Consider the following 27870-nt stretch of genomic DNA (forward strand, 5'->3'; position numbering starts at 1 on the left):
TTTTACAATTTCTCAAATCACAAAGGCTTCCTTTGTTTCAGTATTTTTCAGATGTTACATATTACTGTCTCACTTATAAAGTATTCTACCTATGCAAATCCTCCAATTAACTGAAATACATTCATCCATGTTTTCATTCCATCACGCAGCATTTATTAAGCAACTGCATGTCTGGAATAGGGAATGTAGTGTTGCACAAAACCAGTATGGACTTTGCCCTTTTGGACCTAGAATCCAGTGGGAATATAGCCAAACACTAGCATCAAGTGCTATGTTATCAATATACTATGTGCTTACCTCTTTAAGTATAAACTTCAGCGTTTTTAGTTATGTGTTGTGAGACTATTCTAAACTGTTTTTCCATATGTGACCCACTTCTTAATTATAATTTTTCTTTCTGGTTTTAAATCAGGATTTAAGCCATCATTAAGATGATCAGTTATAAAAATACACGACTGTAGCCCATCTTCAGTCTCTGTATTTGTGACTCAGTTCCCTAAATACTTTGTGCTATATTCTCATTCCATGACTACTCTGAGGCTTAATTTACAATCACATTTCATATATATAGTCAATTTTCAGATGTCCGTGTGAGTATTATACAGTTTGTGCATTGTTTTTTTTTTTTTTTTTTTTTTGACCTTGTTTTTAGTAGCTTCTTTATCTTTGTATCTTATTTTCTGTTGACCTGTGTGAGAGGAAGACAAACTCATTTTCATTGTGGTGAAACATCTGTCTTATAAGCTAGTATTATTATTGCCTCCTAAATTTGTATGACCACAAAACACTTTTAAATTCAGAATGTTGATGGGACATTAGTAGTTGCTTATGAGATAAAAAGAACGCTTAGATTAAAGAAAGAAGCAAAATATAGTCTCAGAAGTGAGTTAATTTTAAGAAAAAACAGTAAAATTGGAATCATTTGTGTTTGTTTTATTTGAAATGATATTAATATATAGCACAAATATGGGGAACCACATAATATAAAACCAATGTGGAGCAAAGCCTCTTGAAACCACCATCCATCTGTTTTAAGAGAGAGAATTTCAACAGTCATAAATCACCATCCATCCAGTTTAAGAGAGAGAATTTCAAGTCATTGTAGAAGCTCTCTGTGCCCCCTTCCCAATCACTGTCCTCCTCCCACCCATATCCCCAGAATAACCATGATCTGGACTTTCATTGTAAACTTTGTAGTTTTGTCACCCAAGTCTGTATCTCTATAGTTTAGTTTTTCCAGTTTCTTATTTAAATATGCCTTTTTAAGCCTCTCTTTATTTACAGATTTCCTCTAAAACTCTTACTTTCATCTGATTTGTTGAAGAAACTCAGTTGTTTTTCCTGTAGAGTTTTCCGCAGTCTGGATTTTGATGATTGCCTCCTATAGAATAATTTAACATCTTTCTCTTTATTTCCAGTAAATTGGTAGTTAAATTGAGAGGCTTAATAAGATTCAGGTTTGAATTTTATTTTTGGAGGAGGGGCAAGACTACTTTCAAAGGTGGTATTATATTTTTCTATTGGGGGCATATAATGCTTGGTTATCTCTCTTTTTTTGTGATTTGTGCAGCCTTTTATACTCAATGATGATTGACTTGTTTAGCTAGTTAATGGATTTAAACATACCAAACGTGTATTGGTTCATTGCAGTTCTTGTTCTTCCTGATGCTCAAGTTGTCCCATAATTGGGTATTCAGAGCCTTTTCAAGTTGGCTTCTCAGTCATTTTGACATGACCCTAGTAATCTTTAGTGACTTCATTCTACTTTGGTCTGACAAGATATTCTAGGCTCATCTTGTACATTTTTTATTGCAGATTAGGAATTAGTCCTTTTTCAAATAAGCCCTGTTTTTTTTTTTTTCAGTAGGAAATGTTATTTTCAAAACCACAGTCTGTGCATAATGGAGGCCTTTATTGTTGGATTAGTCTTTATTTCTGGGCCTTTTTAGTGACAGAGCTAGGAAGTATGCATATTTTAAAGGTAAACTATTAGGAATTCATGAAATACTTCAGATTCAAATTCAAGACTAAAGGAGTTTTACTTAAGTTCTGCAGTCTTACATCTGTATCTCCCTTTTCACACAATGAGAATTCTCATTCTTAAGTATCCTCAGTATTCTATTCAACCATTAGGATATTTGCTTCATCCCATATTATACATTCAGCATTTTCAGAGTGACAATAGTAATACTACCTCCAAAAATAGAGATGACTGAAAACAATTAAAAAATTTTTTTTGCTTACACTCTCCCTCGCTCCCCATTTATTTCATAGTTGTAATGTGTCTACATTACCAGAGTATATAGCCATTACATGCTATACCTTCTTCCTTATAACTCTCATTGAATCTTCTCCTAGTAAATATAAATTTAATTCTCACCACTAGTTCTTATGTCAATATCCCTCCAGTTATTTTGGTTTTCTGATGTTCATTCTCTAATGCAGCAATTTTTAAACCTTAGCATGCATCAGCCTTATCTGGAGGGCTTGTTGAAACAATGAGTGATGGGCCTCACCCCTTGAGTCTCTGATTTAGTTATGTATAGGGTGGGGTATGAAAATTTGCATTTTCAACAAGTGCACTGGTCCATTGATCATACTTTGATTAGCATTGCTCTAGTAGATTCTATAAGAAGAGCTCATGGAAACAATATTTCCTGAGTTCTTGCAACTTGGTGACAGTTTCTCTGTGGCATTTATACATGGAAGGTAGATTGAGTAGATATAAAATTCTTAGTTTACATTTTGTTTCTTTGAGTATCTTAATATATTTTTACTCTATTGTTTTCAAGTATAAAACATCGCTGTTGAAAAGTCTGATGACTGATTTTCTTTCTTTTACATGTGACTTGTCATATATAATTTTTGGAAATAGTTTCAATAGAATAAGTCTTATAGTCATTTTGGGTTGATTTCCGCTGGTATGTGATGTGTTCTTTTAACATACAGGTCCAGATCATTATTTTTTCTGTTTCTTTGCTTTACCCCGTCCTCCCCCTCCTTATCCCATGGGAGCACCTTTTATATATGTTTTGGATCTTCTTGCCTATCTTTTGTATTTGCCACTTTCTTTCAAATCCCTTTAATCTCTTTTTTTCATTTCTTTTTTATTTAAACATTTTTCCCTTTTTGCCTTCTATTTTTCATATTTATTATTTATAGTAGTTTATTTGGTCTTCTCTCCCTACTAGCCTAGCTTTCATTGTTGGCATGATTTTTTTATTTTATCTTTAATTTTCTGAGTTTTATCAGCCATTTCTGAGTTTTTCTAAATCCAATTTGTGTTTTCTCAAAGATTTTTAGCTTTCCTTGAAATATTAGAGTTTTCATATATTTCGTGGGCATAGTTTTCTCACGTGCTTTTATTGTTTACAGAGATGTTATTCTGCTTCTTACTCTTCTTCCATATAATAACTTTGTATAGGATTTGATTTTGATCCTTTCCTATTACTCATTTTTCTGTGAAATTAGTTTTTCTAAACTCTTTAGAATAAAAGTCATGGTTCAGAATAGATTTTCTAACTTCATAGCTCTAGAAGTATTTTTATTTTAAATTATTATTTATAAACAGAATTCACTCATTTTATTGTACAGTTGATGAATTGTAGTAATATGTACAATTGTCACATTAGTATATAGAGCAATACCTTAACCCCAAAAAGCCCTGTGACAAAGGCGTTTACTACCAGCCAAGGCAAAAGAGCTGAGTCCGGAACCATGGATCACCCCCACCCCTGCCCCCAGGAAAATTAAATTTTGCTTGAGATAACTGTGCCAATGTGAATGTCTTATGTCCCCCAATTGCCTTTATCTTTGATGTAGTCTTGTGTGGGCAGACCTATCAGTGTTGATTAGATTGTAATTCTTTGAGTGTTTCTGTGGAGATGCGCCCCACCCAACTGTGGGTGATGACTCTGATTGGATAATTACCATGGAGGTGTTGGCCGCCCATTGGTGGGTCTGAATTAAATTACTATATAAGATCAGACAGAAGAAGTGAGCTTGCTACAGCCAAGAAGGACACTTTGAAGAAAGCACAGGAGCTACAGATGAGAGACAGTTTGAAGACAGCCGTTGAAAGCAGACTCTTGCTCCAGAGAAGCTGAGAGAGGACACATATCCCAAGTGCAACTAAGAGTGACATTTCTGAGGAACTGCAGCCTAGAGAAGAATGTCCTGGGAGAAAGCCATTTTGAAACCAGAACTTTGGAGCAGATGCCAGCCACGTGCCTTCCCAGCTAACAGAGGTTTTCTGGACACCATTGGCCATCCTCCAGTGAAGGTATGCGATTGCTGATGTGTTACCTTGGACACTTTATGGCCTTAAGACTGTAACTGTGTAACCAAATAAACCCCCTTTTATAAAAGCCAATCCATCTCTGGTGTTTTGCATTCCAGCAGCATTAGCAAACTAGAACAATAACGAACTGAAGAAAGCAGTCTAATGAGAAGTCTCAGAATTTTCAAAGGGACAGTCTTAAACCCAAGAGTGCATTGTCCTGTCACTGTTCAGTAACCTATGCATGGAGTGGCATAGGTCAACTTGATACTGGACAAAGGCAGTGGATTCTTTGCCCGATTGCTCAGATGACCGATTCCTGAGTTACTGGGGTTTCAGAGAGAGAAAGAGTTTATTGCTAGGCGTGAAGCAGGAGATCAGATGGCCTGTTGGCTCCAAAATCTGTCTCCTTGAACTGCAATAATTCTGATAGTTTTATAGTATCAAAAGATGGGTAGGTTTTAGCACCGTGGCTCCAGATGAGGTAATTAGAGGTAATCTGATTATTGAGTATGCACAGATTACATGCTTAGTCCCAGAATGCATGTAAGAAAATGGCAGCTGTAATATGATGATGGGCATGATTTTTAGTATTGTAATGAGGTATAGGTGATTTATAGGTTAAAGTCTTAGCTACTACACACGTCAGGTAGGCTCATTTTGGTTAGATCCAGTTTTGGTTATCAAGGTAACTTTGGAATTGGGGTGAGTTAGTTCTCGGCTGACCCAAGGCCCTTTATTAATGAACATTAGGGGCTGTCTTTAGTAATCATAAGACTTAAAGTCGAAAAACCAAATAAAATGATGTTCTGATTTGCTAAGCTGACAGAATGAAAAATAACAGAAATGGATTGACTTTTACAATGGGGGTTTATTAGTTCACAAATTTATAGTTCTAAGGCCATGAAAATGTCCCACTTAAGGCATCAATAGGATGCTACCTTCTCTGAAGAAAGGCCAATGGCATCTGGGGCTCCTCTATCACATGGGAAGGCACCTTGCTGGAGTCTGCTGGGCCTATCCCGGGGTTAGCTTCTGGTTTCCATTGCTTTCTTCAAAATGTCTCTGGGCTTCTGTCTTAGCTTCTCTCTCTCAACTCCTGTGGGTCCTTATTTGTTTCTCCTAGGGTGTTTCTCTCTAAGCATCTGGGGTCCTCTCTTAGCTTTGCTGGGGCAAACTTTATTTCCTCTCAGCTTTTCTCCAAACTTCTTCTGTCTGCATCTCCCAGTATCTTATCTGGGTGTGTGTCAGCTCTCTTAAGTACTCCAGTAAACTAATTAAGACCCGCCTTGAATGCATGGGGCCACATCTCTATGGGAATAATCTAATCAAAAAGGTCCCACCCACAATAGGTCTGCTTCACAAGATTGGCTTAAAAGAACTTGGCTTTTGTGGGGTACATAATAGACTCAAACCAGCACCAATGGGTACAAGTAAAGGTCAGTCACAAGGTTTTTACAATCACAGGGGCACAAGATAAAGGCTATACAATCATTATCTGTATTACACTTCAGATTTCAGGTATTTCCCTCTGTCTATTCTAATATACCAGAAAGTAAAAAGGAATATCTATGTAATGATATTCATTAATCATAATCATCACTTAAATCCTAAGTTCTCGGTTACAAACTGGTGGAGGTTTTGTTTCCTCCACACAAAAAAAATAAACCCTGGAGAGACACAGCCCACCCTAGAGTATCACTAGTCATCTTGGGGATCCTAGTGGAAAGATGCCCGAGCCATTTGCCAGTTTCATTGCAGTGGGATTTGTATCTTGATAGGCTGTCCAGGGATGTGGAGAAGAGTGCACAGCCAATCGGCATAAATGAAGGACATCCTGATGTTAGTTCATATGTTAGACAGGGAAGATCAGCTCTTTGAGTATCAATCCAGACTTGGCAAAGAGGGGAGAGGGAGTGAAGGATCAGATGGCAGATCCAGCAGCTGGTCAGGTTCCCTGCCTCTGTGATGGTTGTGCAGCCACCTACTGTGGGAGACACTTTTCTCAGCATATTTGCAGTAACTTATCTTTTTCATCCAAGGTCATCCACTCGGTCTGCCCCTTGACCTGAGCTATAACCTCACCTCTTTCCCATTTTTCTAAGGGCTTTATCTGTATCTTCCAGCCCACTTCTACCCTTCCTGATAGATGGACGTTGTCAGGACTCCTCAAAGGTATCTGTTCTAGTTTGCTAATGCTGCCAGAATGCAAAACATCAGAGATGGACTGGCTTTTATAAAAGGGGGTTTATTTGGTTACACAGTTACAGTCTTAAGGCCATAAAGTGTCCAAGGTAACACATCAGCAATCGCATACCTTCACTGGAGGATGGCCAATGGTGTCCAGAAAACCTCTGTTAGCTGGGAAGGCACGTGGCTGGCATCTGCTCTAAAGTTCTGGTTTCAAAATATCCTTCTCCCAGGATGTTCCTCTCTAGGCTGCAATTCCTCAGAAATGTCACTCTTAGTTGCACTTGGGATATGTGTCCTCTCTCAGCTTCTCTGGAGCAAGAATCTGCTTTAAACGGCCGTCTTCAAACTGTCTCTCATCTGCAGCTCCTGTGCTTTCTTCAAAGTGTCCCTCTTGGCTGTAGCTCCTCTTCAAAGCATCACTCACAGCTGCACTGAGTTCCCTCTGCCCGTCAGCTCATTTATACTGCTCCAGTGACTCAACTTAGACCCACTCCGAATGGTTGGAGCAACACCTCCATGGAAATTATCCTGTCAGAGTCATCACCCAAAGCTGTGTGGGGTGCATTCCAAAGAAATACTCAAAGAATTACAATCTAATCAACACTGATAACATCTGCCCACACAGGATTACATCAAAGATAATGGTGTTTGGGGGGACATAATACATTCAAACTGGCACAGTGTCCCATGACTATTCCCAAGGGGACTGGTGGCCCAATCTGGGTAGGTGTCACCCACTAACCTTCATTACTTGTGTCAGGCCCTGCAGGTCCAGCCCACTGGATTGTTACCCCATGAATGTTAAGCACTTCTTGTCCTGCTTCTGTCATCCCACCACTCTGCCTGGCGACCCTAACCTCCCACTGTCTTGGGAATCATGTGGAGTGTATAATGGGGTATAAAGTGGAATGATCCTCTGGCAGTGGCTGAAAACAAGAGTCCCAAGTGGTATGTCCTTGGTCCTCCTTTTGGGGTCAGTCCTCTTCTTGGTGCGTCTAAGGCAGATGCACAGCAAAGCCTGGATTCCTCCCCCATCCTCATTCCCTCCCCAGGCTAGGAAGTGGATAAAGCTGTTTTTCCCATCCAGGGAATTGCTGAGTTCAGCTTCCAGAGGGCCCGAGTAAAGCAGACAGTCCATCCAATAAGAGAGTTGTCAAGGTATAGATGCCGAAGCACCTTTTCTAAGGTGGCCATTAACATTCTCCACAGTGCTAGCTGCCTGTGGGTGGTGGGTGACCTGGAGGGTCCATCTAATTCCATGAGTCTTGGCCCATTGTTTAGTAGGTTGTGCAGTAAAGTAGGGTTCTTGGCCAGAGGAGACTTGTCTTGGTATCCGAAGGGGTGGTAGAGCCACTTTTCTAAGGTATCCCATGTATGTACCACATCCGCTTGCTGAACTGGAAAGGCAAGGCCATAGCCCAAATAGGTGTCTACTATGATCAAAAGGTAGGACATACCTTGGGATGGTGGAAGAAGGCCAGTGTAGTCCAGTTGCTGTGAGTGGTCCAGTGCTCCCCTCTGGAAATAGTCCCAACATGCCCTTTTTGGGTTCTGCCTTATAGTTGACATCTCTCACATTGGTGAATGGCAGATTGGGCTGCTTTTAATGAGAGAGGTACTCCATGTTCTTGAGCCCATAATTTCATGGTGTCAGAATTTCCATGTCGGGTTCCGTGACATGGCAAAAGAAGCCATGGACAGTTCAGCTATTTCTTGGATGTCACTGAGGGTAAATTCATTGTCTTTATCCTCTAGACAGGGCTCATCCTTTCCCTGTCTCCCAGGAGGATCTCCAACCTTGCCAGGTGTGAGAAGCAGCTCGGAGCATCCTTTATCGGCTAGGTCATTCCAGTGATATTCATTGTGATATGGGCCCTTGCCATGCACATTAACATGGGTAACAGATGGTGCCTTTTCATGCCACCAATTTCTAAAGGTCCTTTCTCCACAATTACATTTCCTCCATTAACCTGACCAGACTGCTGAGCCATTGGCGATAGCCCATGAGTCAGTAAACAGGTACACAGGGGTGCTTGGGTCTGAGTGTTCCAGGGCTAAGCAGACTGCTAGCAGTTCAGCCCATTGGGCACTTTTTCCAGTGTCAGAAGTGGTATATAGTCTGCCTGAGGCAAGGGAAACTGTGACTGCTTGCCCAATAGATGCAAGATGGCTTCAGCTTGAGCGTTTGGTGGTGCATCCTTGAGTCAGGGTCCCCAGGTTGTCAATGCATGGAGGTAAGGGCCCTCGTCTGCTCTTGCACTAGGATCATTGTTGAGGGGGCCTCAGCCACGCACTCATTCAGGCTTGCCACTTCGTGGTGGCCTGGGTGAATGTGATCTTGAAGGCATTCCTTCCATCTAATGATACTCTCTTGTTAGGGACTGCCTAGGTGAGTGTTCCGATTACCTTGGACCAAGGCCTGATAAGAATCTGGTATCAGGAGTACCTGAGAGCTCTCGGTGATACTTGCCATTTCCACCAAGACCCAATAGCATGCCAGAAGCTTCTTGAGGGGAGTAGCAACGGGCTGCATCTGGGAATTTCTTGGTCCCCCAAACCTCAAAATCTGCAAATTACCAGTCGCATGGTTCCAGGTAGCTCAACACAGGGCAGCTGAAACAGCCACTTTAACCTCTTTCAGTACCAGCTCCTTCAGTGGAAAGTACCTGCTTTCTGTGTAACCAAATAGGGGTGCCGGAAGGATATAAAGATGAGGAATATGCTGGCACCAATACACAAATAGCACAGTCAACTTCTGTGCTTCCTTTTTGGAGCTGGGTGACTTTAGGGACAGTAATTTGTCCTTAACTGGGTCAGGGATCTGGTACTGGATTCTGGCTCATACATTAGGTAAGAAGGGCTTATATCTTGTTGGGATTTATGGCCCAGCTGGACTGTCGAAGTCCAGTTAGCAATGTGTGTGATCCTTGGACAGTTTGCTGCTTGCTCTGGCCCATCAACATGATGTCATCAATAGAATGGAACACTTAGAGTCCTTTGGGCAGGGGTAGCGAACTCAACTTCTATCCCACCCATTGGTGGCAAATAGTGGTAGGGTTTAAATATGCCTGTGGCAGTACAGTGAAAGTATAATGTAGATGTTTGGCCAGTTCCACTACTGCATACCAAACTTCGATGCAGGCTGTTATGGCTCCCATGAGAGTCACAATGTCTGGGACTGCAGGGGCCAAAGGGGGCCCTTCTGCATTCAGGTGCTGATAGTGATAGTCTATAGTTAGCTGCCATGCACTAGTCACCTTTTTCGCTAGCCACATCAAGCTATTTATAGGCCAAGATTGTGGAGCAGAGTGCACTTGCAGATAGAAGTTCTTTTATGAGTTCAGTAATGTCCTTTTCCCCACTAGGGAGGTGATATTCCTGCTGTTGGACAGTGCAGCAAGAAGATGGGAGCACTGGGTGTGTGCAGTCCATTACTCACCCAACCGTGATGGCCAGAATTCATTGGGATGGGGGAGCGTATCCCTGCACTCACTGCTGGGATGTTCAGTGGTGCAGGATATTTATTCCTATTTAATGTTCCCCAGTAGGAAACACAACCACTGGGGTAGCCAAAGTGACCAACTCTTAGGGTAGCAGTAACTTATCATCCCCGTACCCATGTGGAATGCACAAAACTTCCCATGCTATTTGTTGCCCCCTCTCCTCTGCATTTCCTGGAGTGATAGTGACCTGGCTGCCTGTATCTAAACTTGCCCTAAAGGTTTATTTACTATATCCAAATTATATATGCCTGGGGCATATGGCCTTCAGTCCCCAGGGGATGGGTGGGGCCAAGGGCCCCACCTCTAGGCCATTTTTTTTTATTTTTATTGAGATTGTTCACATAACCATACAATTATCCAAAGATCCAAAGTATACAATCCACTGCCCCCAGTACCCTCATACAGCTGTGCATCCATCACCACACTTAATTGTTCAATTTTTAGAACATTTTCATTACTCCAGAAAAGAAATAAAGACAAAAAAAGGAAACTCAAATCCTCCCATACCCCTAACCAACCCCCCTCCATTGTTGACTCTTAGTATTGGTATAGTACATTTGTTACTGTTTATGAAAGAACATTGAAATACTACTACTGTAGTATATAGTTTGCAATAGGTATATATTTTTTCCCTATATGCCCCTCTATTATTACCTTCTAGTTGTATTGTCATACATTTGTTCTGGTTCATGGAAGAGATTTCTAATATTTGTACAGTTAATCATGGACATGGCCCACCATAGGATTCAGTTTTATAGATTCCCGTCTTTTGACCTTCAGCTTTCCTTTTGGTGATATATACGACTCTGAGCTTCCCCTTTCCACCTCATTCACACAGCAGTCAGCACTGTTAGTTATTCTCACATCTTGCTACTGACACCTCTGTTCATTTCCAAACATTTAAGTTCATCCTAGTTGAACATTCTGCTCATACTAAGCAACTGCTCGCCATTCTTTAGCCTCGTTCTATATCTTGGTACCTTATATTTCATGTCTATGAGTTTACATATAATAATTGGTTCCTGTCAATGAGACCCTGCAATATTTGTCCTTACATGTCTGGCTTATTTCACTCAGTATATTGCCCTCAAGTTTTCGTCATCAACCCATTTTTTTTTTTTTTAAGACGGTTTTGTTCATATGCCATACATTCCATCCTAAGTAAACAATTGATAGTTCCCTGTATAGTCATATATTTATGTGTTTACCACCCTCACCACTATTTATATAAGGGCATCTACATTTCTTCCACAAGGCAGGAGGGAGAGTCAAAGAAGGTAAAGAGGCAGAAGAAACAAAAAAAGAAAGAGGAAAAAAAAATGACAGCTAGGAAGCAGGAAAAGGAAAGATAATCTTAAATCAAAGTAGAATAAAGAGTCAGACAGCACCACCAATGTCAAGTGTCTCACACCCCTCCCCATCCCCCCATCTGCATTTACCTTGGTACATTGCCTTTGTTACATTAAAGGAAGCATAATAAATGATTCTGCTAATTACAGACTCTAGTTTACATTGATTGCATCCCTCCCCCAATGCCTCCCCATTTTTAACATCTTGCAAGGTTGACATTTCACTTGTTCTCCCTTGTGAAAGAACATATTTGTACATTTTATCACAATTGTTGAACACTCTAGATTTCACCAAGTTACACAGTCCCAATCTTTATCTTTCCCCCTTTCTTCTGGTGTCCCACATGCTCCCAACCTTCCTCTCTCAACCATATTCATAATTATCTTTGTTCAGTGTACTTACATTGCTGTGCTACTATCTCCCAAAATTGTGTTCCAAACCTCTCACTCCTGTCTTTTCCTATCACTCCTATCACAACTGCTCCCTTTAGTATTCCCTGTAGGGCAGGTGTCTTGTTCACAAAGTCTCTCGTTGTCTGTTTGTTGGAAAATATTTTGAGCTCTCCCTCATATTTGAAGGACAGTTTTGCTGGATATAGGATTCTTGGTTGGTGGTTTTTCTTTTTCAGTATCTTAAATATATCACACCACTTCCTTCTTGCCTCCATGGTTTCTGCTGAGTGATCCGCACATAGTCTTAATAAGCTTCCTTTGTATGCAATGGATCGCTTTTCTCTTGCTGCTTTCAGGATTCTCTCTTTGTCTTTGACGTTTGATAATCTGATTATTAAGCATCTTGGCGTAGGCCTATTCAGATCTCTTCTGTTTGGAGTACACTGCACTTCCTGGGTCTGTAATTTTATGTCATTCAGAAAAGATGGGAAATTTTCATTGATTATTTCCTCTATTATTGCTTCTGCCCCTTTTCCCTTCTCTTCTCCTTCTGGGACACCAGTGATACGTACATTCTTGTATTTCGTTTCATCCTTAAGTTCCTGGAGATGCTGCTCGTATTTTTTGATTCTTTTCTCCATCTGCTCCTTTGCTTGTAGGCTTTCAGGTGTTTTGTTCTCCAATTCCTGAGTGTTTTCTTCTGCCTCTTGAGATCTGCTGTTGTATGTTTTCCATTGTGTTTTTTGTCTCTTTGTGCCTTTCATTTCCATAGATTCTGCTAGTTTTTTTGAACTTTCGATTTCTACCTTATGTATGCCCAGTGTTTTCTTTATAGCCTTTATCTCTTTTGCCAAATCTGCTTTAAACTTTTTGAATTGCATTAGTTGTTTAAATTCCTATATCTCAGTTGAAGTGTAAGTTTTTTCCTTTGACTGGGCCATAACTTCGTTTTTCTTAGTGTAGGTTGTAGTTTTCTGTTGTCTAGACATCTGACCTCCTAGGCCACCCCAATTGGGTTTTCCCAGATGAGAACAAGCTCAGGTCACAGAAGGAGGAAATATTCAGTATCTGGTTTCCCTGATGGTTTTTCTTAGAGGATTGACACACCCTGTGCTTTTCTGCCTGGCAGTTGCACCTGTCAGCCTGTCACTGGCTGGTGTAAGGGGATGTGGCCCGTGGCTCTCCTCCCCCATGCTTTGGGGTCTGGTTCTGAATGTAAGGCAAGTAGTAGAGCTGGGCCCTTCCCTTTCCTCTTGGGAAGCTATGCCCCATAGAGAGAGGTCATTTGCATATAAATAGATTCTTTGTTTCTCTGACTCTGCTGGTCAGAGTGCTGCAATTTTAAAATGGCTGAGATTTTCTCTACTGCAAAGTGCTGCAAGCTGAAAATGGCTGAGGCTTTCTCCACTGAGCCGCCCAGGTTGACAGAAAGAGAAAGGGACAGAAAGCTCCCAGATTCACCCGTTGGCCAGAGATAGCACCCGATCCTCTGGGTTTCCTGTCCTGAGACAGATATGTCCCTGGACTCTCCCAAGGTCAGTCGTCACCAAAAGCCTCTTTCTGCTTGTTGGGGATTCGTGTCTGTATTAAGCAGTTAACATTAAAACGCCAGTTGGATCTGGGCTGAGGTATACTCGCTTGTTCAGAGAGTTCTGTTCTCTAGCACCGTGAGGCTTCTGTGAGGGAGGGGCTCTCAGCTTGGGTCCACAGTTTTTACTTACAGATTTTATGCTGCAATCTTGGGCATTCCTCCCAATTCAGGTTGGTATATGATGAGTGGACAGTCATGTTTGTCTCCCTGCAGTTATTCCAGGTGATTTACTAGTTTTTCGGTTGTTTATGAATTGTTCCAGGGGGTCTGACAGTCTTCCACTCCTCTCTATGCCACCATCTTGGCTCCTCCTCCTCTAGGCCATTTTCAATTTAGTCATGTCCGGGTAGAGGTCCTTCCCAGGGGCCAGACTGCTCTGTTGGGGATGAAGGGAGAGGCAGGAGATCTTCAGGATCCTCCTCCTCATCTACCCCCGTATCTGGGATTGTGGGAGGAGGTCAGGGAGGGGCAGATTGTCCCTGTGGCCTTCCTTCTAGTTTATATTTTTCCCAAACCTTTTCATTGGAGATCCCATCTATGGTGTCCTTTGGGACTCCTTGTTCTGGTAGCCACAGGAACATAGCTCAGTGAGTGGGGACCCCGAGGAGAAGGGGCAGTCACTGACCCATCCTGCAGGTGTCAGGACTTGCTGGGTTAATAGTCATGTGCCTACCGCCTCCTGGTCTGCCTCTTCTGCCAGTTACCGTGGCAGCCACCCTTGTGGTCTGAGAGTCCTTGCCTCTCAGACAGGGAGGGTACAGTAAACTGGCTCACTCTTGTCTCCCAGAGGAAGTTCTGGGGTGAGGAGGAAAACCAGCTTGTTGCCCCACTCAGGAGACCCCTTTCTAATAGAATCATCAGTATTCTGCTGCAAAACGGGAATCTGGTGAGGGGCTAAATCCCTCCAGCAGTGGTGGATTATCCACCTGCCAACATCTAGTTGTCGTGCATGACCATGGCTTCCTCCTTATTACTCCAAGGCTTAGTTGGAGTTCGGGGGAGGTCACCCACAATGGGATATGCTCACGTGACTCCCTGAAGGATCTAGTTAAAAGAGGCTCTGGCCGCAGAGCGCCTGAGGCTGCACCGTCAGCTGCTCCTTCCCCTTCCCACGCCTCCTCCTCCCTTAACTCCAATTTACTAAGAGATTATTGGAGGATGGGGTTGGACGTGAGGTGCCAAGACTCCTCCATTCAGCGTGATTGATCAGGGTGATAATGGTGTCCTCATCATAAAGTCAGGACAGCCATGAGGAGATCTTCAGGCTTCTGTCCATACCCATCTTTCATATCCTGTATCTCCTTTTCTGTAAAATCTCGTACTTCCGTTTTCACATCTGGATCCCCATCTTTAGTTCTAATAGTCTCCTAAATAATAACTGGCCTCACACGAACTACAAGATCAGTCTAGGTGGCCTGAATGCGGGCATGCCAGGTTCCAGAATGAAAACAGATATAAGAGGGCGTGAGCCAGGGGAGTGTATGCTGGGTGGTGGAAGAAGCCCCAACTTCATCAATCTCAATATGGAGCCAGCTAGCAAACTCATGGAAGGAGTCTCCAGAAGTCCCATTTATCACCACCCTTCCCCCAGAGGACAGAGACAGCATGCCCTAGGTCCCCCATCCCTGGGTTGGTACCTTTACCCAGGTTGGTAAGATGGGGGTGACACCTTAGTTTAGCCATGAGTCCTGTGTTGCCCAAGATGCTCCTGTACAAAAGGAACGCAAGAGCAATGAAAAGAATGGCCAAAACCCCACCCACTCCATACTTCTCCATGTACCCTAGTCACTGCTTCAAATTCTGTGGAATGAGTTGCTGTATGGTGCATCATGGGAACTCAGGCCCAGGCACAACAATGACTCGGCAAATAACCGCTTTGTTACTTATACAGTACAAAGGGTCCAAAAGAGCATAGTGACTGGTCTCCCGGGGAGGCCAGCTGCTTAGGTCAGTATCAATAGATGTTAGCTCCGTCCGCTCCACTTTATGTCAGAGAGGAGAAACCTTATGCTGTTTTAAGTATTTATACAACCCCAGGAGGAGGGGCCCTGCCACTTAAAGTTCCACCCTGATAAGCAGCAGGGGATTCTTGTTCCTTGTTCCTGCGTTTAAAGTAGGGTCAGGCCTTTTGCTTAGACCTAAAGTCTCCCTTGGGTTGCGGATGGGAACACATTGAAACATCTGCACACAGTAGAAAAAGAGGCAGGGGTGGGTGAGGGCCTGGAGATGGCTGCTGAGTGTGTCCCTGACTTCTCCAGCACAGGAGCCTGATTGATATGTATCATATGTCCATGAAAATTTATGTGTTTTTGTTGATTTTGATTTTTTTGCAAAGTAGAAACAACAAATATAAAAATAAGCTCTAGATTTTTAGCCATAAATGTTGCTTTCAGAATTTTAACTTAACCAGTAAAGCAGATTAGATAATGAAGTTTCTCTTATGTTTATTTGGCAGCTGCCTTGTTCAACTTTTAAACCAAATTATCAAATCTTCTTGTTCTGTAAGAAAAAAGATAAAAATAAAAAGATAGAAGCTCACTTTAATTTGGTGCTAGGGATTATTTCAAGTCTTTCTGACGTTTTATGTAGAGACTATGGAAGGATTCTGTATAGGGGGCCAAAGAAGAAATTTGGATAACTTTCTAGGTCTTTTAAAGTCAGATGTTGATAGTACAGCTTTATTTTTGGAACATCTTTTATATCCTTAGATTATTAGATATGCCCATATCTATGTACATAAGATAAACTTCCAAAGCAATTGTAAATACTTTTTTCTGTTACCTAGTATTTTGCATTGTGCCAGCTACTCTTACTTTTATTCATATCGACAGTGATTCTTTAACTTTAATGTGCATCAGAATCCTCTGGAGGGTTTGTTAAAGCACACGTTGCTGGGCCCTGCTGCCTGAGTTTCTGATTCAAATAGACAAGATAAAAACATTTAGATTAGTTTCTGTTATCAACACAGACACTAATTTCCAAATATAAAATAGAATTCTAGAAAATCAAATATATAACATTTTTTAAGCAAGCACAAAATATTATGACAAGTATGGTATATCCCAGAAATGTAAAGATTTTTTAGCATGAGAAGAAGATAAACAGTAAGAGATTAACTGAGAAAGACACTGTACGGTTATCTCAACACATGTAGAAAGAGCATTTGACAAGATTCAGTCATCCTTAAAGATGAAAATGTTCTTGGCAAACTGGGAAACTTAGCAAACCTTGAACTGATAAGGTTCATTTTTCAAAAGCCTATAGCAAATATTATACTTAAGAGTTCAAACTTTAGAAGCATTCCATTAGTGTCAATAAGAAGATACCAGATGCCTGTTAGCATCAACTTTATTCAACACTGCCCAGAAGGGCTTAGTCAGTATAAAAAAAATAAGGAAAAAAAAAATGAAGAAAAAAAATTGTAAGATAGAAAAGAAAACATTTTTTTCTTCCCCAGGTATGTCTGGTATGCCAGGCAAGCCAAGCAAATCTGTTAGGAGAATGTTCAGCAAGATTGCTACCTGTAAAAATTGACAGTGTTCATGTAAACCAATATTAACCCATTAGTAAATGTAATAGGAGAAAGATTTTCTTCATGGTAGTACAAATATATAATATATCTAAGACTGAGCACAACCAAAGATATATAAAATCTTCATGGAGAAAATTATGGAACATTTATTATTGGCTATAAAGGACATGAATAAATGGAGCAATATGTCATATTTAACTATGGAAACTCTCAATTTGTAAAGACAGCAATTTTCTCAAGATTTTAATTGCAAATCCAGTCAAAATCCCAATAGAGTTTCTTTGAAACTTGACAAACTGGACCTGTTGCTGACAGAGCGGCGCAGGAATGAGACACAGACACAAAGTTAAGAATTAAGGGAGCAGGGGGCCCACTGCACCTCCTGCTAAGTGGACGATAATGCACCTTTGCTCCAGTTATTTATTTCAGAAGATCAGGGAGTATATGCTAAATGTCCTCAGGCTCGGGAGAGCCCACCAGATACCTATGTTTACATCCTGTTGCATATCAGAAGGAACAATCTAGGTTTAGGACAATGGTAAACATTGTCCTCATAGTCACAAGACACATATCTTTACAGGGCGGGCCCACACGGCATTCCATGCAGTCCTGTGGCTTAATGTTCCAAGCCACCACCCTAGATATGCCTCAGGCAACATGGAAGACTCTGTTTCCCACATGGACCTAAAATGAATAATATCAAAGGTCCAAGAGTAGCCAAGCAATTTTGAAGAGCAATTTTGAATGATATCAAGATGTGATCTTGTTACACCAAATAATGGTACCAGGTAATGGAAATTAAGACAGTGTGGTATTAATACAGAAACAGGCAATAAGGTCAGTGGAAGAAGATAGAGAAGTCAGAATCAGTATTGCAATTATCTAGAAATGTGATATGCACTGAAGGTAGCAATACAAATCAGTAGGGAAAGATGGAATGTTCAATAAATTTTGCTTTCAGAATCAATAAATAATCATGTGGAAAATCAAATTGTATTTCTAACTTCAACCCATCCAAAAAATAAATTTAGGTGAATTAAATTTGAAAAGCAAATCTTAAACATTTACAAGAAAATTTAAGAAATAATGGGATACTTAATGGCAGTTAAAATGAAAAATAGAAGCATATCTGTTATCGTGTATAAATCTTAGAACTATAATACTGAGTGGAACAACGAAGTTGTTGAAGGCTAGAGTTAATAAAGCACTAGTTACATAAAATTAAAAACATGAAATACTACAGTATATTGTGTAAAAATGATAAACCATATTGTGTAGTATTGAAGCATACATGATATATACTGAATTCAAGAAAATATTTACTTCTGAGGATGATAGATGAATGAGATTGGGGAGGGATGTGTGAAGGTTACAACTGTATCTGTAATGTTTTGTTATTTTTTAAATAAAAAATGTTCTGGAATAACATGACAAAATGTTCACACTGAATAAAGTTGGATGGTGAGTACATAAACTTTTAATATTTTTCTCCATATTTCCTGCATGCTTGAAACAATTTACAGTTTGATGAGAGAAACCTTCTTAACCATGATAGTAAACAAAATATAAAACAAAAATAATTATTTTTGACTATTTTATAAAAATTAAAATTTTCCTTTGGGGAAAGTGCAATAAACAAAGTCCAAAGACAAACAATATATTTGGAAAATTTTTTGTGACTCTGGATCTATATCAATAATATAGAACACAGTCTTAGAAAGTGAAAAAAAGATAACTGCATAGAAAAAAATGAATAAAAATAGTCAAGTTACAGAGAAAAAAATCTAAATGGCTAACAACATGAAAAAACTATTAAAATTCCTAAGATATCAGGTAATCTAAATTAAAATAACGAGATATGTCTTTGGATGTAGGTAAAAGGTACATTCATACAGTGGTTTGGAACCTGCCATTTTTGAAGAACAATCTGGTCAACATCTATTAAAATTAAAAATACCCGTCCTTTCACCATTTCTAAGAATTTATCCTTTAGAAATTAATGCACTAGTGTGTGAAACTGTATCTATTAGATTGTTTATTGCAATTTTGTTTGTAGTGATAAAAACCTAGAAACCAAGTGAATATCCTCCAACAATAAAGAATGACTGAATAAAGTATGGCATTTATGTACTGTTAAATATTTTTTATCCATTAAAAGGAATGAGTTGTGGCTAGGTCACTTTATATGGAGGGATTTCAAAGAGTTATTGCTGAGTGAAGAAAACAAGATGCAGAAAAGATTTTATAAAGTCAGTCTTTATTTATCAAACAGTGCCAGTTTCCCATGGGCATCTGTGTGTATGTGTGCATATGATAGATGCTTGTTATGATCATATGAGCATGAGAAAATATGGAAAGAATCATGATGAATTTTTAATATGGGTTAGGGGAGACGTGATAACAAAGGAAACAAGAGGGAGAAAGGGAAATGGGGAGTCATGAAAAACAGAAAATGAAAAAGCAAATGTACTACCCAGCATAGATAATCTGGTTTTGTTTATTCATTTGTGTAAATTTACATAGATATTTTATAAAAGACTATAGAACCAATTTATTTAAAGAGTGAGAGTTGATCTAAGGGAAATTTAATATATTTGAGTAGAGGCTGTGGTAGAAATAGATTTAGAAAAAGCCAAGCAAGGTACCATCTCAGAGAAAGAATTACTCAATGCCATATTCTGTTGCTAGAGTATTTAAACAAATTATCTAATTAAATTAAAATGAAATTTTCAATTTTCCTGCTGTCATATTTATTAAGGAGTAATTGACCCTAATTTCAGTGAGTTGTCCTTGAAGGATATTACCTACAGTGTGCTAGGTGATATAGAATAACAGTATTAAAAAGTAATAATTATAATATTTTATGAAATTGGACTTTTGGCAGGGAAATTTTAGATCTCTTTCTCTTCAACCCAAGAGGGAATAAGGAATAAATCATTTTTTTGTTTGTTTGTTTTTTTAATGGTTAGGGGCAGCCTACATCCAGATAGTTTAAGGATATGGATAATTTCCTTTGAAATTTTTATTTTTCTCTTTCAGTGTCCGGGATGACAGAATTCGTGTAGAAAGGATGGAAAACATTTATTTTGAATACAGCTATGCCTTCCAGGCAGTTACAGAGTTTTATGCAAAAGATGAAGTTGACATTAAAGGTAAATATTTTATACATGTTAGAAGTATGTCCTCAAATGTTCTCAAATGTAGCTGAGCTAAGATTTGGATAAAATTGAGTTTCCAGTTTAATGAAAACTAGGTAGTTACCAATAAATAACTAGAGGAAGTAGAAGGAGTTCACTGATACTGTGCTCATCAATACCACCTTCTTTGTAGTTGTAATCATTTAGCAACTTGATGATTTTGACATATTTATTGGGGTGTAAGGAAGTTGGTCATTGACCAACTTTCCTTTTTGCTTCTCTTAAAAGGTGGCCCAATACAATCCTCACAGTTTTATGGAATGTTCAGACAAATCTGCTGAAGGCTAGGGTTTTTTTTTTTTAAGAACATACGTGCATTTCATTATTTACATTTTTTACTCCAAATTATCATCACCTTATAGTGCTCTTTTATAAATCAATCTGGAAAAAGTGGGACTTGAGTTCTTGTCTTGAAAGATGAACAAACTGAGATGTGAAAAGGTCTAAACATTGCCTAACAGTTGGTCTTTGGGCTCCTTTGTGTCACTCTTGGCTAATTATTTGTTTTCCTTTCTGTATTTTCCACCTGACCAGGGAGATAAATTACCATCACAGAGTTTGTTTGAAATTTTAGGTGGGGCATACAAAGAATAAAAGGAGGCTGGGATTTTTTGAGCTAGTTCAATGTCTTATTAAGATAGTTTTTATTAAAGGAATACATGAAGATGGTTAAATGAAATCAAATGGTTCCTAAAGGTTTACAATGAAAACAACAATCCTCTGCTGTGTGTCTCCCTCACCTTAATTGTCATTTTCATCCTCTTAGCTTTTCCTTCTGGCAGTTACCTTCATGGTTTTACCCTCTAGATTAATTTTTTAGCTTTTCATGTGAATATGTATGCTAATAAATGTATTTTAACAACCTCTTAAGCTTATTAAAAAACCCATCAGACCCCTGCTCCATCCCTCCCCACTCTCTAAAGAATGACTTTTAATCCTTTCAGCAGTTTCTTCTGCTGTTTTTTCTCAAAATAATTACTTACATTATTTCTTGATTCATTTTCAACTTAATGTTGGAAAAAACAGCATATTATGTTTTACTTTCTTTTTTGTATACCTTTTTCTTCATTTGCTTTATCTTCAATGAATTTACCTCTTTCCAGAATGCTCCAGATCTGTCAATAACCTATTAATATTTTGTAAAAAGCAAATAATTCATTGTTTCATTTTTACATTTCATTTTCTAAACCAGCTACATAGCTGGGATATTCCCTTATGTTCGCTCCCATTTCCTGGATCCCACGTCACATGCTTTCTTGGTTTATTTTACTCTTCCATTTTGTTGGAGCATTTCCTTTAGTAACTTTCCAGGATAGGGTGCATGGGGAAAACATCTGTTAGTCTTTGCTTGGTTAAAAATGTCTTTCTTTTACCCTTGCCCTTGATTGATCATATCTGGCTGATTATGTATTTCTTAATTGAAAAAAGTTTTCTTCTCATATGTTTGAAGGCATGTCTCTATTAAAGCTAGTGTTTTGAAAGGTTGATAGCAAGAATTGAAGTACCCAGAACATTAGTTAATGTTAATTAACCATTGTTTGTCTGATTCACATTCCCTCAACCAGGTATCAGTGCTTGATATGGCCCATGTGCCTCATTCCTGCCGCCCCAGATTAGGCTAAGGTCCTTTTCATGGACAATGAGGAGAATAAGCATTTTGCCTCTTGGCATAAAGTTGGCCTCACCCAATCCTTATCCGCCCTTGTATCAGAAACTTGATCTCTGTCACATAACACAGAGCTTTTACTATAAGACCATAGATAGATCAGCTACTTAATCTTACATTTTTTCTAAAGGGCAAACAATTTTAGGAGGTATTTTCTAAATTATTATTTGAATGAATAATAATTACCATAAAATTTGCTTTAGAATTGTGAATAATATTTCATTGAGGTATATATTCTTTTGTTTAGGTTCTCAGTGTTTTTCTGGCATCATAAACTTGGAGAAGCCTGTGATTTGCTCTTTAGCTGCTGTAATAAGATACCTCAAAGAATTTAACTTGGAAAAGATGCTCTCCAAACCACAGTAAGTAATTTCCCAAAAAAAATTTTTTTAAGGGTTATGTTAACAACATTTCTTAAATTAAGTTTGGTAACTACTGTACTTGGAGAAGTTTCCTTATGTTGATAGCATACCCTGTTGGAGGGCAAGGATGAACTGTTTGGTATTATTGCTGAAGGATAATAAAACTATTTTTGGCTTTGAAAATATTGATAGAATCCTTAAGAGTTCTGTCAGGTAATTTGTATTCATGATAGCTATTTTTTTTTTTTTTTTTTTTTTTTTTTTTTCTTTTATAAAAAGGGAGTTTATTTAGCTACACAGTTACAGTCTTAAGGCCATAAAGTGTCCAAGGTAACACATCATGATAGCTATTTGATGTGTTGTAAATTTTGACTATTAAACTGTGCTTTACACTAACTGGATTAAGAAATAGTATTAAACAGCATTTATAAAGTTTTACCACCTTTAAAATATTATTTAATTAGGAAAGTTGTAGGTTTACAGAAAAATCATGTACAAAAGTACAACATCCCCATATTCCCCCCCTATTGTTGACACTTAGCAGTAATGTGGTCCTTTGTTACAATTAATGAAATATTAAAATAGTACTGTTAACCATAGTCCATAGTTTACATTAGGTTTATTTTTTACATATATCACCGTATTATTAATACCTTGTATTTGTTTTGTACATTTGTTAAAATTCATGAAAAAACATTCTTATACTTGTTTTATTTACTATAGTCCATCATCTAAATAGAGTTCACTGTGTTATACAGTCCTATGTTTTATCTTTAGATTTATTCTAGTAACATATTTATGACCTAAAATTTCCCCTTATAACCACATTCACATATATAACTCAGTGCTGTTAATTACAATCGCAATAGTGTGCTACCATCACCACCATCCACTGTCAAAACTTTATAATCAACCTAAATAGAAATTCTGTACAAGTTAAGCATCAACTCCACCTTCTCTACCCCCAATCTATCCCCTGGTAACCTATATTCTAGACTCTAACTCTATGAGTTTGCTTATTATAATTAGATTATATCAGTGACATCATACAATATTTGTCCTGTATCTGGCTTATTTCTCTCAACATGATATCGTCAAGGTTCATCCATGTTGACACATATATCAGAATTTCATTCTTTGGACTGAATAATATTCCATTGTGTGTATATAAATATTTTGTTTAGCCATTCATTGGTTGATGGACATGTGGATTGCTTCCATCTTTTGGCAATTGTGAATAATGCTGCTATGAATATTGGTGTGCAAGTATCTGTTCTGGTTCCTGCTTTCAGTTCTTCTGGGTATATACCCACTAGCGGGATTGCCAGGTCATATGTTCATTCTGTACTTAGCTTCCTGGGGAACTGCCAGACTATCTTCCACAGCAGCTGCACAGTTTTACATTCCTGTTAGCAATAAATGAGTGTTTCTCTTTCTCAATATCTTCTCCAACAATTGTTATTTTCCATTTTCTCAATAGTAGTCATTCTAGTGGGTGTCAAATAAATACCTCATGGTGGTTTTGATTGCATTTGTATTTGATAGCTAGTGATGTTGAGTGTCTTTTCGTGTGCTTTGTAGCCATTAGTATATCCTCTGTGGAGAAATGTCTATTCAGGTATTTTTGCTGATTGTTAAATTGGATTGTATGTCTTTTTATTATTGAATTGTAGGACTTCTTTATATATTCTGGATACTAAACCCTTACTGGATATGTGGTTGCCAAATATTTTATACCATTGAGTAGGTTGTCTTTTCACTTCTGTGACAGTCTTTTGAGGCACAGAAGTTTTTATTCTGAGAGATCTGATTTATCTATTTTTTCTTTCATTGCTTGTGCTTTGGATATAAAGTCTAAGAAACCACTGTCCAACACAAGGTCCTGAAGATGCTTCCCTGTATTTTCTTCTAGGAGTTTTATAATCCTGTTTTCTTATATTTAGATCTTTGGTACATTTTCAGTATCATCTTTTTGTATATGCTGTGAGAGAGAATTCCTTTCATTCTTTTGCATATGAATATCCAGTTCTACCAGCACCATTTGTAGAAAAGACCGTTCTTTCCCAGTTGAATGGACTTGGCAGCCTTGCCAAAAATCAGTAGGCCGTAGATACGAGGGTCTATTTCTGAACTTTCAATTTCATTCCATTGGTCAATCTATCTATCCTTGTGCCAGTACCATGCTGTTTTGACCACTCTAGCTTTATAATATGCTTTAAAGTCAGGAAGTGTGAGTCCTCTGGCTCCATTCTTCATTTTTAAGATGTTTTCAGCTATTCAGGACCCCTTACCTTTACAAGTAAATTTGGTAATCTGCTTTTTCATTTCTGCAGAGTAGGCTGTTGGAATTTTGATTTTGGTTAGAATTGACATCTTAATGATATTTAGTCTTTCAATCCATGAATGTCCTCCCATTTGTTTAGGTGTTCTTTTATTTCTTTTACCAATGTTTTGTAGTGTTCTGTGTATAAGTCCGTTACATCCTTGATTAAATTTATTCCTCGACATTTGATACTTTTAGTTGCTATTTTAAATGGAATTTTTTTTCTTGATTTCCTTCTCATGTTGTTTGTTACTAGTATGTAGAAACACTAATGATTTTTGTGTGTTGATCTTGTACCCCACCACTTTGCTGAATCTGTTTATTAGTGCCAGTAGTTTTGTTGTTGATTTTTCAGGACTTTCTATATATAGTGCAAATGGTGAAAGTTTTTTCCAGCTGAATGCCTTTTATTTCTTTTTCTTGCCTACTTTCTCTGGCTAGAACTTGCAGTACAGTGATGAATAACAGTGATGACAGTGGGCATCCTTGTTTTGTTCCACATCTCAGAGGGAAAACTTTCAGTCTTTCCCCATTGAGTATGGTGTTAGTGGTAGGTGTTTCATATATGCCTCTTATCATGTTGAGGAAGTTTCCTTCTATTCCTGTTTTTTGAAGTGTTTTTATCAAGAAAGGGTGCTGGATTTTGTCAAATGCCTTTTCTTTGTCAGTTGAGATGATAATGTGGGTTTTTCCCCTTCATTTTGTTAATGTGGTGTTTTACTTTACTTCATTTTTCTTACGTTGAACCACTCTTGCATATCTGGGATAAATCCCACTTGATCATGGTATGTAATTCTTTTAATGTGCTGTTGGATTTGATTTGCAAGTATTTTGTTGAGGATTTTTGTATATATATTCTGAAGAGAAATTGGTCTGTAGTTTTCTTTCCTTTCGGTATCTTTATCTGGCTTTGGTATGAAAGTGATGGTGGCTTCACAGAATGAGTTGGCAGTGTTCCCTACTGTTTGATTTTTTGGAAGAGTTTGAGCAGAATTGGTGTTAATTCTTCTTGTAATACTTAGTAGAATTGACCTATGAAGCCATCTGGTCCTGGAGTTTTCTTTGTTTTGAGATTTTTGATGACTGCTTCAGTCTCTTTACTTGTGATTGATTTGTTGAGGTCTTCTGTTTCTTCTAGAGTCAGTCAGTATAGGTTGTTCATGTGTTTCTAGGAAATTGTCCATTTCATCTAAGTTGTCAAGTTGTTGGCAGACTGTAGCTCGTAGTATCCTCTTAATGATCTTTTTTTATTTCTTTGGGATCAGTAGTAATGTTCCCCCTCTCATTTCTGATTTTATTTATTTGCATCTTCTTTTTTTCTTTGTCAGTATAGCTAAGGGTTTGCCAATTTTATTGATTTTCTCAGAGAACCTACTTCTGGTTTTGTTGATTCTCTTTATTTTTTTATTCTCATTTTTGTTTATTTCCACTTTAATCTTTGTTATTTCTCTCCTGTTTGCTTTAGGGTTAGTTTGCTGTTGTTTTTCTAGTTCCATTTAGGTCTTAGATTTTGGCACTTTCTGTTTGTTTGTTTTTTAATATAGGCATTTACAGCAGTAAATTTCCCTCTCAGCACTGCCTTCGCTGCATACCACAAGTTGAAATGTTGTGTTCTCGTTTTCATTTGTCTCAGGATGTTTACTGATTTCCCTTTACTGATTCCCAAATTTCTTCTTTGACCCGCTGATTTTTTAAGAGTGTGTTAATTAACTTCCATATATTTGTGGATTTTCCAGCTCTTCATCTGTTATTGATTTCCAGCTTCATTCCATTATGGTCCAAGAAGATGCTTTGTATAATACTAGTCTTCTTAAATTTATTGAGACTTGTTTTGTGACCCAGCATGTGGTCTATCCTGGAGAATGATCCATGTAGGTTTGAGAAGAATGTATATTCTGCTGTTTGGGGGTGCAAAGTTCTGCGTATGTCTGTTAGGTCTAGATCATTTACATTAATCAAGTTCTGTGCTTTCTTATTGCTCTTTTGTCTAGATGTTCTACTTATTGATGAGAGTGGCATATTGAAGTTTCCAATGACTACTGTAGAGCTTGTCTGTTTCTCTCTTCAGTTTTGCCAGTGTTTGCCCCATGTATTATGGGGAATTGTGGTTAGGTGCTAAAAATTTATGATTTTTATTTCTTCTTGGTGGATTACCCCTTTTATTAATATACAGTGTCCTTCTTTGTGTTTTAAAACAGCTTTTGACTTAAAATATATTTTGTCCAATATTAGTATAGCTACCCCTGCTCTTTTTTGATTACTATTTGTATGGAATATCTTTTTCCATCCTTTCACTTTCAACCTGTTTGTGTCCTTGGGTCTAAAGTGGGTCTCTTGGATCCTGATTTTTACTCCATTCTGCCAATCTGTGTCTTTTGTTGGGGAGTTTAATGCATTAACATTCAGTGTTATTAATTTAAAGGCAGTACTTCATCCATTTTGTCCTTTGGTTTTTATGTCGTATCTTTTTATTTTCTCTTTTCCTTTTATGGTGTTTGTATCTGACTGATCCCTTTCTCATGTCTGTTTGTATATATTTTTAAAATACTTTATTTGTGGTTACCCTGGGGTTTATATTACACAACTGACATGTATAACCTACTAATTTGAAAAGTTGCAAACTTAGCTTCAAAAGCATATATGTTCTCTGTTCTCATATCCCTTTGTTCCCCTTCTTATGTTGTTTTTGTCCACTTTACCACTTTGTATTTTTCATGCCTGTTTTCAAGAAATATGCCTTTTTCTTGTTCAGTTGTATTTTAACTCTTATGGGAATTAAAGAGTAGAGTTGTAAATTGAAGAAACAGTACTATTGGGTTTTGCATTTACCCTTTTAGTTACCCTTACTTAAGATCTTCATTTCTTCACACTACTCCAAGCCACTCTCTCCCGTCTTTTCTTTTCAACCTGTAAAACTTCCTTTAGTAATTCTTTGTATGGCAGGTCTTTTGTTGATGAACTCTCTCAATTTCTGTTTATCTGTGAATATTTTGAACTCCCCCTCTTTTTTGAAGCAAGTTTTGCCAGATAAAGAATTTGGGGCTGGCAGTTTTTCTCTTTCAGTACCTTAAATATGTCATACCACTGCCTTTTCGCCTCCATGTTTTCTGATCAGAAATCAGGACTTAGTCTTAATTGAGAATCCCTTATATGTGACGAATTGCTTTTCTTTTGCTACTTTCAGAATTCTCCATATCTTTGGCCTTTAACATTCTGAATAGTATGTGTCTTTAAGAAGGTCTTTGTGCTAGTTTGGATGTATTATGTCCCCCAGAATGCCATGTTCATTAATGCAGTCTTGTGGGGGCAGACGTAATTATGTTGATTAGGTTGGAATCCTTTGATTGAGTGTTTCCATGGAGATGTGACTCAATCAACTGTGAGTGAAATATTTGATTGGATTATTTCCATGGAGGTATGGGCCCCGCCCACTCAGGGTGGGTCTTGACTTAATCACTGGAACCCTATAAAAAGCTCACAAA

At 38.3% G+C, this 27870-nt stretch overlaps 1 protein-coding gene across 2 annotated transcripts in view; it reads left to right on the forward strand.

Annotated features, from left to right (window-relative positions):
- MSH3 (mutS homolog 3) overlaps positions 1–27870 on the forward strand; it is a 291930-nt gene that overhangs the window by 88520 nt on the left and 175540 nt on the right. For both annotated transcript variants that reach the window (XM_037801425.1, XM_037801426.1), the window contains exons 9-10: positions 19880–19992; positions 21951–22065. In XM_037801425.1, the coding sequence (XP_037657353.1) occupies positions 19880–19992; positions 21951–22065 (228 nt within the window). The remainder of the gene's footprint in view (positions 1–19879; positions 19993–21950; positions 22066–27870) is intronic.

Source organism: Choloepus didactylus, chromosome 13 (assembly GCF_015220235.1).
Source record: "Choloepus didactylus isolate mChoDid1 chromosome 13, mChoDid1.pri, whole genome shotgun sequence".
In the NCBI taxonomy this organism is placed as follows: Eukaryota; Metazoa; Chordata; class Mammalia; order Pilosa; family Megalonychidae; genus Choloepus; species Choloepus didactylus.